Source organism: Grus americana, chromosome 2, assembly GCF_028858705.1.
Source record: "Grus americana isolate bGruAme1 chromosome 2, bGruAme1.mat, whole genome shotgun sequence".
NCBI classification, from domain to species: domain Eukaryota; kingdom Metazoa; phylum Chordata; class Aves; order Gruiformes; family Gruidae; genus Grus; species Grus americana.
The window spans coordinates 124490677-124507470 of NC_072853.1; the positions used below are offsets into that span (position 1 = coordinate 124490677).

At 42.6% G+C, this 16794-nt stretch overlaps 1 protein-coding gene across 3 annotated transcripts in view; it reads right to left on the bottom strand.

Moving 5' to 3' along the window:
- The window catches only part of TGFBR2 (transforming growth factor beta receptor 2), a 60664-nt gene that overhangs the window by 12032 nt on the left and 31838 nt on the right, over positions 1–16794 (bottom strand). For all 3 annotated transcript variants that reach the window (XM_054815115.1, XM_054815114.1, XM_054815113.1), the window contains 2 exons: positions 5762–6561; positions 1359–1500 (listed from right to left, as the gene is read on the bottom strand). In XM_054815115.1, coding sequence (XP_054671090.1) covers positions 1359–1500; positions 5762–6561 — 942 coding nt within the window. The remainder of the gene's footprint in view (positions 1–1358; positions 1501–5761; positions 6562–16794) is intronic.

Genomic DNA, 16794 nt, shown 5'->3' on the forward strand with positions numbered 1-16794 from the left:
TGCAAGCAGGGGCAAATCTGTTGCCCGCAGTCCGGCCCACCCAGCAAGATCAAATGCTGGTCAGACATAGGAGGAGACTGAGGTGGAGGCACAGGGACACGGTGTTGCAGCCACACAGCCACTGTGCAGAGCGGCTTCAGAGACCTCCATGGACACCCTTGTGGTATCCCACAGATATTAGCAGAGAAACAAAGAGCAGCTATGCACATCTTCTCATGGGACATTGGTTCCCCTCCTGTACACTGTGTTCCCCATACTATAGCGCTCTAGCCTGCAAGATTGTCCTGTCTCTGTGGCAGTCCTTCGATATGCAACCATGCCAAGCCCAATTAAAAGGCAGCCTCTGTGGTTTTGGAAGAAGGCTAACAAATCAAATCATAGTTGTATATCTACTATAACATCCACATTAGTGTTACCTTTTACAGCCCCACTCCTCAGACTGCCTGTGTGAGCCCTGGACTGCACAGCAGTTTTTGTTACAATGAATATTAGACAATACCAGCAGACTGAAGAATTTTATATGTAACTGTCTCATTTTAGTCCCTGAAGTAAGGTGAAAATCTTCAAATATGGCAATATGTAATGCAGATATCTCAACAGCAACTTTTCTGATTTCTAGCACATACCAGTGCCGCACACTGGGAATTCTGGGGCAGCTTTAGGCAAAGCAGAAATGGAGATTTTGTTTCAGTGAACAAACTCTGAATATGAACAAGCACAGCAGCTCTTCCTGGAGCTGTTCTGATAGTTCCAATGATTTTTATTTTGTTACTGCACTTCATACAACAAACATCCTTTGATTTCTCATATGGATGATCTCTTGCAACATCACAACAAATGATGAGCAGTAGCTGGGGATTTTGGGAAAGCAGGAAGGTATGATGGCTCTTACTGAAATGATCAATTAGTAAATATGACACTTAACTGGCTCTCATTAGGTTTCATAATTAAAATTCCATGAAAGTAAATGGGAGGCAGTTATCACTTCTTGGTCCTAATATTTCAAATTCCTATGTTTCCAATCATTTTGGGTGAAGTTAACCAATGAGTCAATCCATGGCTACTCAAGATGTTATAAGAAAAAACAGACATTAATTATCTTCAAAAGTGGTCTACCTTGCAGCAGATTTATCCTTATACCAATCAAGAACCAATTTTCTCGTGCTCGCAGGTGCTTGCCCTTCAAGCCTGCTCATGCACATGTGCCTCCCATACTACCAAAGGCCTGTTAATTTACAGCATCCAGGTACACTAGAACAATTGGTGAGAGTTAAAAAGAATCATCCCCTCCCCAGACAACCACAAGAGCATGTCTGTCCAAATACACTTTTAGAGAGAAGAAAACTGATGGCACTTACCTCCGACGCCGTTACAGCGAGATGTCATTTCCCAGAGGACCAAAGCCATGGAGTATACATCTGTTTGTTTGAAGGACTCCACGTTCTCCAGGTTCATCCTGGATTCCAGAACCTCAGGGGCCATGTACCTCGCTGTGCCAACCTACAGGAGAGGAGATTGGGGAGAGCTCAGGAGCTGCAATTGTAATTCATGTTTTGGATTCTGCTGTGATTTAACTTCAGCTTGCACAGAAATGGTGCCATTTGACATATATCCAAAAAATTCAGGCCATACTTGGCACAGGTCATATTTTCTGCTGCCAGGAGAATCTGGCATTGTCCTGACTACCAACTCACTTGCACCTCCCTTGTAAAGGAAAAAAAAAAAAAAAAAAAGCAGCAGCTCTTTTTTAGTTCTTTAAGCAAATAATTTTGACACTAACAAGCTTTCTCGCTCTTTGGCTGTTCACAGATAAACTCTGCCCTTCGGGCCTGAAGCAATTGCGGCTGACTGAGTGTCTTTCGGATGAGCAAGAAACACATTGTATTCTTTTGCGCTGCATATTACAGTGTTAGCTGTTTCTTTTCATGATAGGCTTAAAAGGAAAGTGGTAAATGCAGGCCTGGCAGAAGAAAGCAAATACACAGATACTGAATGCAGAAGCACACATTTGAATCGAAACCAAAAATTGGCCCCTTTGTTTGAAAAGCCGTTCTCATAAACTTTATTCATACTGTGCAATTTTCAGCAATGATTTTAGCAGCTTTGCTGAAATCTAGATTATGACCTTGCGTTATAGAAGGCAAAGTTTAAATGTCTGTTTTGATGACAAGGAAGGATTCAAGGAAGAATTTTTGAATCACTCAACAGTTGCTCTCAAATGACAAACTCTTCACAGGGTAGGTATAAAAAATTCATCCCCTTTGAAAAACTGCAAACATAATAAGTCTTTGATCAGGCAAAGACAGTTTCAAATTGGAGACTGGTTAATCACAGAGATGAACAAGCACAAGTGGGTGATGCAGTAGGACCTGTGATTCAAATGAGCTATTTGTAGACTGCACTACAGCAATCACTCCAGAGCCCAGCGGCGAGCAGGGCTGCAAAAGATCATTTCAGTAACTCGGGCTGCAATTGCAGGCAGCCACATAGTAAATGTACAGTCCCTGAGAGAGCCCTGCGACATCCATTTTACAAGCTTCTGCGAACACATCTTATCACCCCAGGCTCAGGGCAAATGGGAATATGTTCCACAAGAAGTGCAACGCACCATAAGAAGACAGCAGGAAAGATCAAGGCCATAGCTTTGTCACAGGACCCTGCAACAGCAGAGAATTTCTGTGTCAAAAATATCCAAATGGTCACAGGATCAAAGCCTCTGTGAACAGAGGACAGAAAAAAACCTGTGTGACCAGTCCCAAAGTTAAATTCCCTATTACATGGACTCTGTGGTGAATTTAAGGCCGAGCATGTGAGCAACTGAACAGGTACTTGGGACAATCGTGTGTCAGCACCACTGAGGTGACCAGCATCTCCCTCTACAGAACACGAACGTATGGAAACTCTGCAGCAGAGGCTGTTTCTACACCCCCATCTGCTCCCCAACACACAACTTCTTCCCCAAGCAGATCCCATCCAAAGGTTGAAAAGGGTTACATGTACACTACAGCCCACAGATCCACACTCCCAAATCCCTGCTGATTTTAACAAGAGTTAATTGTGCCTAAATACAGATTCTTAACATTGTCACAAAGTGCTGGTCTGGTCTGGCATTTCACAATCTCTTTGCAGCAGTGAACATTATTCTGCAGCTTTGCTGGACAATGGAGGATCAAACCCTACAACTAAAAAGTACAGTTGGAAACGCGAAGAAAACTTAAAATAACAACCCCCCCCCAAAAAAAAAAAACCAAACCCAAACCAAAAACCCAACTTAAAATTATATCAAATCAATCCCATTTCCATCCTGCTTAGGATTTATCATGTGTTCCACTCTGCTTGTGTCCTTTTATCTGCATTTAGATGATTAGGTCTTTGGGTCAAAGATACTTTTCCTGTATCTCACACAAACCTGAGTCCTGAGTCTCAAAGGCATTTTAGGTATCTAAATTCCAGCAATTCAGATTTGGTTGCCTCTCTGGAGTCTGGATATGCTTTCTCTTTGCAAAGACCACTCTGGTTTCAGTTCTTGCTTCTGCAAAACTTCTAGTGAGGGACCATCTCTCTTCCTGTGGTACATTATAATTTTTGTGACTTTTGGGTCTTTTTTACTGGCGACCTTATATTTCTTTCAAGCTGCTGAGGGATGCTTTGTGCCCTGAGGTGTGTCAGTCAGAGAGGCAGTAGATATTCCTCTTTATCTGATGAGAGAGACCATCTGTTACAAGGTTGCTGATGCTGCTAGGGTGAGGAACTGCTGGAAGGCACCTACCAGTCCTTTGAACACAATGGGACAAAGGTCCAGATTTATTTACTCATATTAAGTAATGTCTGCAAATATTAACCATCATGGGTGGCCAAACTGAAAAGACTGCAAAGGTTCTAATGGGGAAAAAGATGGTTTCCAGCCAGTCACTAAGGGCACTAGTTCTGTATCGTCAGTAACAGCAACATTTGCGTGATAGGGAAGGTAGTTGGGTAGACGTGAAAGAAGATGGCTTTGTAACCCCAACAACTTGCCTTGCATATTACTAAAGCTGACCAGAAAAATGGTAAAGTGCTTACACTCTTTTATCTATTTCATAGGAGGCTAGAGGTTTCCTTGATTTAAGATTTGAGTCAGCTCCATTACATACCTTCAAAGATTGGACCTCCTGGTTGGAAAGGTTTGAGTCAAAGGGTAAAGTATAGAAAATATGCATACGACAAATTCTGGTGCAAGATCCATTTAGCAAAAGCTGCAGCACTGAAGTTGGCATGTTGGGGAATTTGTGTGGGTGGTGCTTGCGTCCCCAGAAGGAACAAGGTGGAGGTTGAAGTGGAGCCACTTCACACCATCTTACTCCTCGTCACAGAGAAGAATGACACTAGCTGGGTCACCTTCAAACAGATTCAGCGAAGCTAAACAGAGTAGAACAGTGGGCCTCAACACCAGTGCCCAAGGACACCGATTCCAAAGCAGTAACCTACTCTGGGCAGCACTGTACTTTGTCATCAGTGTCGGTGTGGACTGTGGAAGTGGCAGTATCAACGCTACCCTCCTACTTCCGAGTGTCTGTGAGCAATGTCAGAGAAATCAGCTTGAAATATGGGTTGGCTTTACGCAATCAAAGTGCCTGTGGGGTTGAGTTTCAGAGCCCCTGCCTTACACTGCTGAATACTCTGTTTTCACTTTATTCCAAATGGAACCAGTTTTATGACTTACAATATGGTATGATTTCCCTGAACTCCAAAAAGGTCTGGCATGCTGGAGAGAAACGATATATAACTGTGAGTGGTGTTTGTATTATTTTAAATACAGCTTCCTAGGTTATCATTACTCCCGGTGCCGGTTAATAAACGCTCTCAAAATGAGATCAGGACGGTTGCCTCTCACTAAGGAGACTTTCAAAGACAGATCCTCATTAGATAAACAACAGCAAAGCTCCTGTGAACTCAGTGGAGAACTACTGACTGAAGAAATGCCCCTGAAAATGTTCCAAACCAAAATATTAGTTCCATGTGAAGTAAAAGTCAGTGTAAATGGACAGGCTTTGATGGGACTTCTGTATAAAAATATAAATAGAAAAATACATGTATAAATATATGTACAATTAAATAATGAATTAACTTAACAAATGGTCTGAATTTATACAGGAGTTTTCATTAGAAGAGCCAATATTTAGAGATTTACATGAAGAATTTCATCCTCAAAGCATTCATAAACATCCTCCTGACATCCTTCTGAAGTAGATGAGTATTATCCATGCTACTTAGTTGAAAAAGTAACAACAGGGTAATTATTTTTATTTGAGATTCTTGCATTTACTTGCATTTGGAAAAAGTGCCATAATCTTAAACAAGTTTATGTTTGGCCTTTTAAAGTGGTTATCTATCACTCTAGTTATCCGCTTACGCCTCTCAAGGATAGAAGACTGACTTCACCTATGCTGGGGTACACTGGGAGTGGGTCTACTCACCCAAAACTGTAATGCCATCAGGCATGAAAACTGTGGCACAACCTCACAATGTGAAGCACATCCTTATCACATGTGTGTGCATGTGCATTGCAGCAGCACCACAAAGAGTAGCTAACAAGTTCATACACACATAGTATAAGCTTATAAAGAGGATGGTTGCATCATATACATATGCAGCTCTCTGATCATAACAAAATCTTCGTTGCACATTTCTCACTGTTGTTTCAATGTTAAGTTCGCCCCAGGAACTGACACACCAACTGGTACAACACCCCCTGCCCCCCCCTTTCAAACTTTTAACTTACCTGCCCACTATTAGCCAAGTCATCCACAGACAGAGAAGGGTCCAATCTCAGGGATAACCCAAAGTCACAAAGACAGCAGGTTAAATCATTTTTCACCAGGATGTTGGAACTCTTTAGGTCTCTGTGCACGATAGGTGTTTTGGGGCGACCACAGGGTGTGTGGTCACTATGCAGATGGGCAATCCCTCGGGCCAAGGACCCACCCAGTTTCCAGAGGTCCTCCCAGCTGATAATGTGCCGTGTGAGGTACTCCTGCAAGTTTCCTCTAGCATGGAAGGCAGTGATCAACCAATACTGTTTCCCAAGATCTGTCTTACGCTCCTCGGCTGTCAAGAATTGGAGTATGTTCTCGTGCTTCAGGTTTACATCCGAAAAAATGTCTTTCTCAGTTTTCCAGGAGGCATATTCTTCATAGGGGAAGATCTTGACTGCCACAGTTTCATACTGCTCCGATGTGTTTTGCTTCAATTTGGCTTTATATACTTCAGCAAACCTTCCTTTGCCAACAACAACGTCCAACTCAATGGGCAGCAATTCTGTGTTGTGGTTGATGTTGTTGGCACAGGTAGAGCTGATGTCTGAGCGGTCATCATCTAACATAATGGCACAAACGTCACTGCAGTCCTTATGTTTCCTAGGCTTAACATTCTTCTCCCATGCCTTGTTGAGCTTCCTCTTCTTATGAGTGCGGTAGGCATAAAAGATAACAATCACAGCAACAGAAATCACCAGTAATGGGACAAGACTTATGATTGTGACTTTGGAAATTTCATCTTTCTCCTCTGGCTTATGGGGGTCATCTGGAAAGAAGAACAGAAGGAGGACATACATTAAATGATATCATAGCTTTCTGGGTACAGGAAGCTGTCAGTAATTATAATTTTTATCCAGAGTGCAATACATTATTTCCTCCACTGACAGTAAGTAATAAAAATTATCATTACTTTCTTACCTCAAAATGCTGTTTTGTACATAGGCCTCCACTTACCAGGACTTCCCTGTCTGCTTATTTTATAAGCCGGAACTGAATGAGCAAGAACCTAATGTAATTTAATAGCTTTGTTCTTCTCTCAGGCTCTTAATACATTATGAATGAAACTTTACTTTCCGGAAGACTATAGCCAGAGTCTCTGTCAGTGTACTCTTGACAGATCTGCCCCTTTAACCAGTGATTACTAAACCCATTAATTTTTCTAAGAACTAGATTGATAAATAAATAGATAATGCAGCATATAAATTCCCACTTGCCCAGTTATCACGCCAGATCCAGTATATTTCAGTGGTATCCATGTAAAGACATCTTGAGGAAGCCTGAAGTAGTTGTCTGCACACAACTACTCCAGGCCAGTATTCAGGCACAGTATGTATGCCTGCATACACATCTGAAAAACAAAACTCATTCTCATACTTTGATGTATGTGAAAGAGTGTTGCTAGAATGAATTCAAACGCCTACATGTACGCAGGCGTTTGAATCCTGCAGGCACAATCAGGCATGTATGACACATCTGAGAATTGTCACCCCTCCCATGTACTTCTTGCATGGATTTATGTAACTGAACACATCTTCTGTGTGTCCCTTGCTAGCTGTACACCGGCTGCCCTGTTGTAAAGCAGTAGGTGGTTCACTCCAAACTCCTTAGCAGATGCAGTCCACACACAAACATATTCTTAGGTGGAACAGAAAGGCATAGGGAACAGAAGAACAACAGGGACATATTCTAGAATAGGGACATGTTCTGGGAACAGTACAGAACATTATTTTAGAGGTGAGAGCTGCCATGTCGCCTCTAGAAGTGACCTACTTCAGTTTTTCTCAGGGAAGATAAACAGTTTAAAAGGGAAGAGTTTTATTCTGAAAATAGATTAAAGAAGGAGGGTCAGAGTTTATCTGAACCTGATTTGATTGGACACATGGCAATGTACTCCCCCAGCCTATTTCTTCCTTTGAGTCAGAGCAAATGTACTACGTTATCTTTCCATGAGGGAGGGGGCTGATTGGGAGTCTAACCTGAATGGACTAAAACAACTGAAGCGGCAACCAGAGTTAAGCATGTGGCTTGTGTTGGCAGCACGATGCTCTGGTGAATGCTTACAGCCATGTCACTGACTCAGGTTCTGTGTATCGGGCCAAATAAGACAATAGGAAAAGTTTAACAAGGTCTGAAGGGAAGTTGCCACGAACTACATTAGCCACGAGCCTCTGGTTTCCCTACCCTGTGCCTCTCAAAATGAAGGTGAGCAATGCTGAAAGGGGTGGGGGGAAAGAGTTTACAGTCAGAACAAGCAGCACTTCTGACCCTTCAATTTCCCTTGTAATCACTTTTCCACTGGAAACACAGTTAGCTGGCAAACAGCAGGAGCCATTAGCTATTCAAAGGCAGGTGATGGGACATCTAAAGAGTACATTCTTTATTTGGAAGAAGGCCTGAATTCTGAACCAGGATGTGCTTCCTCTGTTTGAAAGGTTCAGCAACCAGATGTAGAGCAAGTAATTCAATCCTAGCCTCTCTCATAGGGTTTCAAGGAAGAGGAAGTGCCTTTCTAGCACTGACATTCCCGGCTAGCACAGGTCAGTGGCACTCACTAGCAGCACCTACAAAGAATGAATTTCCTTCATTTATGCAAAATGAAGCCAATCCCTTTTAAACCAATCCTTTCTTTCACAGCTATGCAAACCACAAATCCTTATTCTAAAGTGATTTCCCTTGGCAACAAAATGTTAATTTTTTTTTTAATTGTAAATAAAAAACCCCCACTTTAAAATTTGTCAGAGATTACAGGCACCCTTTCTGCTTCTCAACATGTTGAAAAGGAGGAAAAGATTGTTTTTGTTTATGGCTTTTACTGGAGTTATATATTTAGAAAGTCCAATGTCACTGTCAGCAAACAGAAGATTTGCATCACTTATTCCCATGTGATTCTTCAGTCCCAGAAAATCTGCTTTATAAAGAACTTGGGAAACACCTCGGTGGAGGAGAACTGACTACGTTGTGGGATGGCTGCTTCAGAGTTTTGGCTGCAAGCAGGCCACAACTGCATGAATGCAAGTGTGATCTGTAACAATCAGATAAAATAGTTTTGATTAATGTTTAGGGTTCTGGGGGTTTGGGTTTTTTTTCCTTTCTCCACCACAGAAAAGCATGCTTGAAGTTTGGACTCTGCTCTTGGAACTGAGTAATGTGTCATCTGTATCATGTGGTATACTTTTGAACAAAGATGAACATGCCCCTTTAGGGCTCTTTAAGCCTTTTTTTATTTGCTACAGAACTGCAATATGTAGCTCAGATATTTGAAATACCAATGTCTTCTAAATGAGGGAGCAAAACCCAAGATGTGTTAGTTCTCTTTCAAATTTCTCCCCATGAGTTCCAGGCAGTTGGAGGTGGTTGGGTGCATGTTCAGATCTGAGAAGAAACTCACCCAAAAGCTCCAGTCCTTAACTGTTATGGCTACCTGTCTGAGAGTCTCCAATTGTTCCTATAATGCCTTAGAGTAGGCTGGATTATTTTGGCCTACAGCTAAGAAGTCTCCAGCAGACTTCATGGCCCCTTTGGCTCTTCCTCTTTTTGCACAAGAGAAAGCTCTGCTTGTGGTGCAGGGGAATTTCTGGGTGGAAGGGAGAAACTGTTGATGTTGCAAATGGGCACTTGAAAAAGAATGAAAAGAAGTTTTTAATCAAAGCAGAAGCTGAGCAGTTTGGCCACTTCCCCTGAGCACTGTATTGTCCTGCACCCCTGCTGCAAAGTGACACATCCACTTTGGCACCGTCCCTTGGAGGAAGTAGGGAGGTAGGGGGTGAAGAGCATATGGCTGCACATCCCCACCTAAAGCAGCAGGGACGAAGGGTGTGCTCATTTCTGTTTTTAAGACACTAAGCAAGTCTCACTCAGGGCTTTGGAAGTGCAAGAACGAGCATCCAACAGGGAGAACTGAGTGTCAGGGCTGACAAGGCTGAACCCTGAGCTTAAGAGAGGACTGAGCTGCCTGCCAGCAGAATTAAAGGGGACAGCAGCAGCGAAGCGCTGGCGGCACTGAGGGCTGGTCCAAGCAAGGCACTTCTGGAACTGCCTCTGATTTTGACTGTGGATACGAGCAAAACAAAATCAGCCCTTCCAGCACAAGCTAAGGTTGGGGTACTTCTCTGTGGAATCTGCGCACAAAGGCAGGGCAGGATCAAAATTCAGAGCACATCTGTATGTTTGCATAGTGGCTAGCCAACATTTTCTGGCTTGACTACAGCAATCTAAGAATAAATATGTTCATTTGCTTATAAATAAATACCTATAACTCAAAGCCCATCATTTCAAAAATGGGAGTGCAGCTTCCTCTTTTTGAGCACTGCAACGAGCAAAACCTGGCTGCACAGGCAGGCAAGGAAACAGTTAAATGAAACAGCCTTTTGGGTTTTGCAAACAGTGGTCCTAAATAACTTTCCACACCCAGAACTATTATTTAGTCAGATCAGTCCTTTCTTAAGCTTCAAAAGAGCCTATTAATATAGCATAACAATAGAGAAGTTGAGCTAAAAGAAAGCTTCCTGTATGCGGTTTAAACTAAGCACAAGCCATCTGCACAACCCTTAACACGACCTAAGCCTTTAGGGAATAGGGCTCAGGTGCCAAGGAAAATGGAAACACTGTACAGCCCCCGTTCAGTCAAGAAGCTTCAAAGCACAACAGCGCTTTGCCTGCAAATTCTTTAGGTTGGACTGGGTGCCTTTGATTGAACTTCGGTGTCACCGAACTTTGGAAACAAGAAATAAAACAATGGCAATAAAATTAAGACCCGGACTTTAATGCACAGGGCAGCAGAAATGCACAGCCAGGCCTGACAGAACTACTGCAGCGCTGTTTGCTGCTTGTGCAAGGTCTAAAGTTGCTGCTTATTCAAAGCAGCAGAGTCAAAGCCACGCTGCAGGGCAAGAATATATCTGATATTGGCAGAACTCAGGTTAAACATATCGACACTGATGTATTGCAAGCTTGTCTAGTGCCTTAAAAAGCCCCAGAAACACCCAGTTGCAAAATATGGGCTCAGAACCGGGACTGTGATCTAGTTATTTTGCAAGCTCCTGAGACACAAAGCAGCCCTTTGAGCTGACTGGAGGACAACTCTGATTTGCAGCAATTCTGAGGTTTCAAAGTTTGGTTTCAATTCCACACTGGAATGAAAACTAACACTTTTTGAATGTTTTTGCATAAACAGAATTCTGTTCAAATGTTGCAATTTGGCAAGAGATATGAGTGCTGAATTCCCACCAGTGAAGGGACTAGTCTGGGGTATGAGACCTCCAAGTTCAAGTCCTTCTCTGATTCAGGGAAGAGCTTTTCCTCTCTGGTTATTCTCAATCAGGCAAAATGTGAGTTTGAACCTTACATGCATACCGATTTCTGGGCAAGACACGAGGCAATAAAATACGACAAAGTCTGCCCATCTCTTTAGCATTACTTTCTGGATGAAAACTAATTCCATAAAATGCTTCATTTTCAGTGAAATGAAGTTTCACAGACTCTGAGCAGCTGTTTGGGGGAACTTAGTTTCTCTCTATTGAAGAATCCTCAAGTGACAATGAAATCCTGTAGCACAGTGTCTCATATACCTTCCTGATTTTGGTATTTTTTGAATTAAAATGACTTGGAAATCTTCAGCAAAACATTTTTAGATGGGAAATGTTGATTTTCAAAACAGAAACTCTGCTTCTGACATTCCTGTACTTTTCCCTGAAACCCCTATCTTGAGGACAAAAGTGGTCTGAAAGTTGATATAACTTTTACGTTTAAAAACTTCTGCTAATTTTACAGGCATTGTTTTTTGGCCTTTGTGGATGAGGGTGGGGATCTTTTTATTGGGGTAAGGGGGCTTTTTCCTTAGAAAATGGTTGATCTTGACACAAAATACTTAGAAATAATCGAACTCAAATGCTGCACCTCAAACTAACCTGCATTTTTTTATCTTGACAGTTTCTTGGAAACACTTTAATTTTCCATCCTTGCTGGAGATGAAGTTTGGTGGGTTTTTTTTTTAAATTTAATAGTTTTGTGGGGCAGGAAATCAGTTCCACCCATCCCTCAGCTCTATGTAGAACCATCTGATAGCAGAAGACAGAGATTACTTGATTTTAAAACCAGAGTGGACTCTATCTTGCTATCCAGTGGAAAATAAAGCCTGACATTTCTTGTAGACTTTCCTCAAAGTTAAATTCCTGCAGCCAGTTCCTGAATTTGACAACAGGTTTTTTTGTACTAGGTAAACCAAGTCTGTCAAGGCTGGTAACTTGTGTTTGAGCTGTATGTCTTCATCTTTTAGTCTAAAGAGGATATTGCCAGGATATCCAAAACACAATATGTGCTGAAGCAGCCTCCCGGAGAGGCACCAGCTCCAGTAGCTGCTAGGTCTGCCTGGCCTGCTACAGGGGCTCAAAGATAGTAGAAGTGACAAGGTAAAGCCATCTCTAGAGCCTGTTTCTAAAGCTGTCTTTTAAAAGCACTGCCATCCTCATGGCTCAGAATTTGTGCCCTAAGGATGTTTGCTCAGAGGTGTGGAGCTCATTCACTTGACCTTTTGGTTATTTGCCAGCCTGAATGTTGCTCTGCAGTCAAAATATGGCTGGCAAACCAGACCCAGCCCTTAGAGCACTTACTGCAGGCCATTGCTCAGTGCCACCACTCACCTCTTTTCCTGAGAGGTAGTAAGGCAAAGGCATGAGCAGTTTTGGAGAGCTGTGGCGCACTCACTGCTTCTCTCCCCTGGGGGCCAGAGGCTTTGCCCTTGGCACATGACTACCCACGATCGGGTGATCAGGACTCAAGACATCTCTGTTCTGCCTGGGGAAAATTCCCAGTTACGTGACCCAGTTATATGTGTTACATGTTGGAAGAGTCATGCATGTGCATCCCATCACCTGATGGGAATGGCTGCATCCTAGTCACGAAGGCAGGAGGCAGGCAACTTGGTTGCCTCTGGGTGGCTTACTTCAGTGAAAAGGCTAGGCAGCAATGATGTAATGGATATTTTATCTATCGTAAGCAGAATTTCATTTTTCAACTGATTGCCAAGTATGCTATTCAGCACCCAGGAGGTTTAAGAAACTCTTAAGCTCTAAGACAGAACAAATAGTTTGTTGCTGTTTTATTCCCTCCCTGCTGGCTGGAAAGTGTAATTCCTTGGTTTGCTGGCACAGCACTCATTTGTTTAAAATCTCCCACCCCCGGATCATTCCCTTCTTATCTCTCCCATTCTAACAGGTCACTTCACTGTGTGTACATGGCACCTCTCACATATTTTGACTTTTGCAGCTGAGCTTACCTACTCAGTGATATGAAAGCCAACATATTCTAACTTTACATGATGTGACTGTGTTTCTGTGATACATGCCTCAGTTACACAACTCAGTGTCTGCTGCTGTTTGCTGGTGGTTTTCTGGAACAAATCAATCTCTCCAGTTTCAATATGTTCCAACAGATGCCACACGCTAACCACTATTTTTACTCTCAGTCTGAGTTTCACCCCTCCAACCTTTCCCAAAATATTATGTTGCCAGTGTTAGTTACAGTTTGTTTCTGTCTGTAATTATTAAAGTCTCTTCCATGACAACCTGATAAAAGGTTGGCCACATTCCCACACTTATTAAGCTCTCGAGTGATGCAAATTGTAACAAATATGCCAACCAGACTGGAAGAGCTCTGCCTAGTTTGTTTTTACACAAATCTGTAACTGAGCTCTGCACGGTTATTTTCCTAGGAAGCAAACAATATAAATAATACAGCGCAAAACAAAATTCTGGCTTCTTTTGCCTCTTTCCATTCTATTTCCTTTCTATCCCACTAAATGAATCAGACGTTCAGTATTAGACAGCCTCTCCTTTCGTTACACACAGCTGCAGGCATTGGGTGGGACTCTGTGGCTGCAAATACCTAAGAGGAAACATAGAGAACAATGCCAATATACAAGCAGTGAGAGGCTCTGTGCAACGTTATGTAATGCTACTGACCTCTTTTATGGGGCAGCTGGAAGACAGTTACCTTCTGAACATGTTAGTTGGATAACAAAAACAGATTAATGAAAGCCTTTGTTAAAATCCACTTGGAAGCAGTTCAGGTGTAATCATCTCCCTTCTGCTGTTCCTTCAGCACTGGGCAACTCATCACATGAGTATTTATGGCCTGGCGGCTGTTTGTGCACAGGTCTTAAGTCTGCTCTTAAGTCTGAGATCCTCCTATGTAGTCAAGTAAAATCACTAACAAGTGATTGACTCTAGTAAGGAGAGGAAGAGGAGAGAGAGAAAGAAAGGAAAAGACAGGGGCAACATGTTAGAGACAAGCAAGAGATACCAAGTTAAGGAAATTCTAAAACATTACCCATATCTCCTGCGATCTGGGCACAGGACAAGGCATCATGCAGGCATGCTTGTGGTGGTTCAGGAAGCAGAACAATATCAGGTCTCCCAGGCAACAACCATACACAGTGAGCAATCACAGCACTTGGCACGCTGCAAATCCATAGGCTGTAATTTGTTCGGGCAAATGACTCAGCCACAATTGATTAATCAAATACTTATGTCTTTTACACTCTCAATTAGCAAACTTAGTAAATCCATGATCAATGTGAAGATTGCTAGCAACACAACATCCTCCCCCCCTCCAACACACTTCCCCAATTAGCTTCATTATTCTCATAAACTCTTGCTGGCCTGTCAGTCATCTCTGTCACTAAAGTTTTGATATTTCAAGGCAACTGTTTGGATGATTCAGATAATCATTAAAATTTGTATACATTGTTGCTGCTAAAGGTTTCTCCCACATTAAGTCCGAGTGCAGTGGGAATGCCCTAGATAATGACCTCATCTTGCAGTACACGAGGAATAAACAGAGACTACCTGAACAATCCCACAGGCACCTCAGTTGCAAACTGCATGAAGATCTGCGTAGCAGGGCAAGAGACGTGAGGATGAAAACCGATCACCACGTAAATTATTAGAACGAAATGACTCTAAACCAAATGGGGCTGGGCTACAGCTCTGCAAACCCTGTTTCCAAATTTTGAGTTCTCTGCATTTTTGCTTGGATTTGAACTCCATGCCCAGGATAACAACAACACTACTGAAAGGATTTGTTTTCCTGCCTGCAGTCTCCAGTGCTGGGGTCACCCTTTTGCACACTGCTGAATGAATGAGCCTGCACAACAGGGAGAAATTGTGCTGCGTAGCAGGTAGGTCATGCACGGAGTAACACGCAGGTATCCCAGTTCCTCAGCTACAATGAGTGCCTGGTCATCCCTGCCCGTGGAGAACGGGTCAGACGTGAGGCTGGAAAAAGCACAGTCCTACTTGGTCCCTTTGGGTAAACAAGCCCTGACCTCAGCCAACTAGCTTAGGATTGTTAATAAAGAACTTTGTTAGGCATTTGTCATGCTCGCACTGGCTGATGAATAGAGGCAGAGAGATGGTGCGGTGAGGGGAAGGCTGAGGAACAAAGCTGCCCAAACACCAAGGGAGGCCTGGAACTGTGCAAACAGCTACAGACAGACTTTGTTCATCACAAGAGGTCAGAACATAAGAAGGCAAAGCAAGATGCAGAAGATCCACCAGACACAACTAGACATCAGGGAGGAAAAAACTGGTAGTCCAGTCCTGCACTCATCTTTTCCATGACAGCAGGACCTGTCCCTGTCTGCCACCTAGCCAACTTCTAGCCAGCCAGAGCCTTTCCCCCCTGAATTTTGGCTAATCTTTTCCAGTGGTTTTGGTCCCTGGCTTTGCCTTCTGGTAACACTGACATTAGACATTTGAATAAATAATAATTAAAACAGACTGGCATTGAGTTTTGCCGTTAGAAGCATTTTTCCACCACAGGGGTGTAAGCTGCTTGCCAGTCACCCACAATTTTGTTTGGCAAAAAAGAAAGGGATTTAAAAATAAACACAGTCAGATTTGCAATGGCTACCTGTCTCCTATATATTATTTCTCCAAGAACTACAGAACATTGTTTGGAATGATTCTGCACACAGTATTTTCCACCAGCTGCCTGTGGCCTGAAATGCCAGGGATCTGATTCAGGGTCAGAAGCCCCCTGACACAGCAGAACTACAGGCATGTTTAGGCACATGTCTGACTGTGTCTTGCTTATTTTGCAGATTGGCAAATTAAATGAAAGTTCGTACAAGAAACAAGCATTTGATTTGGATGTAACTACTTCAAACATTTCCAAAGCCACACTTGGTGAGTCACAACATCTCCCACTACCCAAAACCTTTAGATGTTTACCCTTCACAGTCAAAACTGATACAAGCCAAGAGTGATATAAACCAATTCTTCTATAAGCAATAACAGCTCAGCTGTGAATCACTCAAATGTTGTGACTAACCTCTGGTGGAAATTAGAATTTGTTGCCTTACCCACAATTTTCTTTCTTACCTCAGAAACACCACGAAGAAACTAAATCTGGTCTGTCTTAAGCGTGCACCCAGGAGGAAGAAGAGCTAGAACACTGATCATTTAGAGCAATAGCTTGAAAGGAAAGGCTGTGAATATCAGGCAAAAATTACAATCTTTTTTATCATCTCAGTTTCTGCTCATAAATGAGTACAATCACTTTTTGATCAGGCTTTTTTAGACTAGCATTTGTCCACTCTCTAAAACTATAGGATGTGCAAAAACACTGCAAAAAAATCTTGCTCTGGTGTACAAGAAATGTAGAGAGAAAAAAAGGCAAGAACAATGCACAGAATAGATCTGGATGACAGTCATTCCAAAGGCAAAATTATTACAGGCTATTATCTAGTTGTCTGGAGGAGCCGTGGACCAGCTGGCTGTGATGTTCTGCTCAAAGTTAAACACAGACAGGAAACCGCATGTCTGATACTGTAAAAATCGTTTGTCTTCCTGCCATGGCTAACCAGGCAAGCAACCCAAAGGGGCTGTTTTCATTTAAAAGAAACACTAATCCACAACAATAAAAAAGGAATGACAAAGGCTCAATTTTCCCCCCCTCCCAACTGGAGCTAATGCTTGTGTTTGTGAATGAACTGGAAATG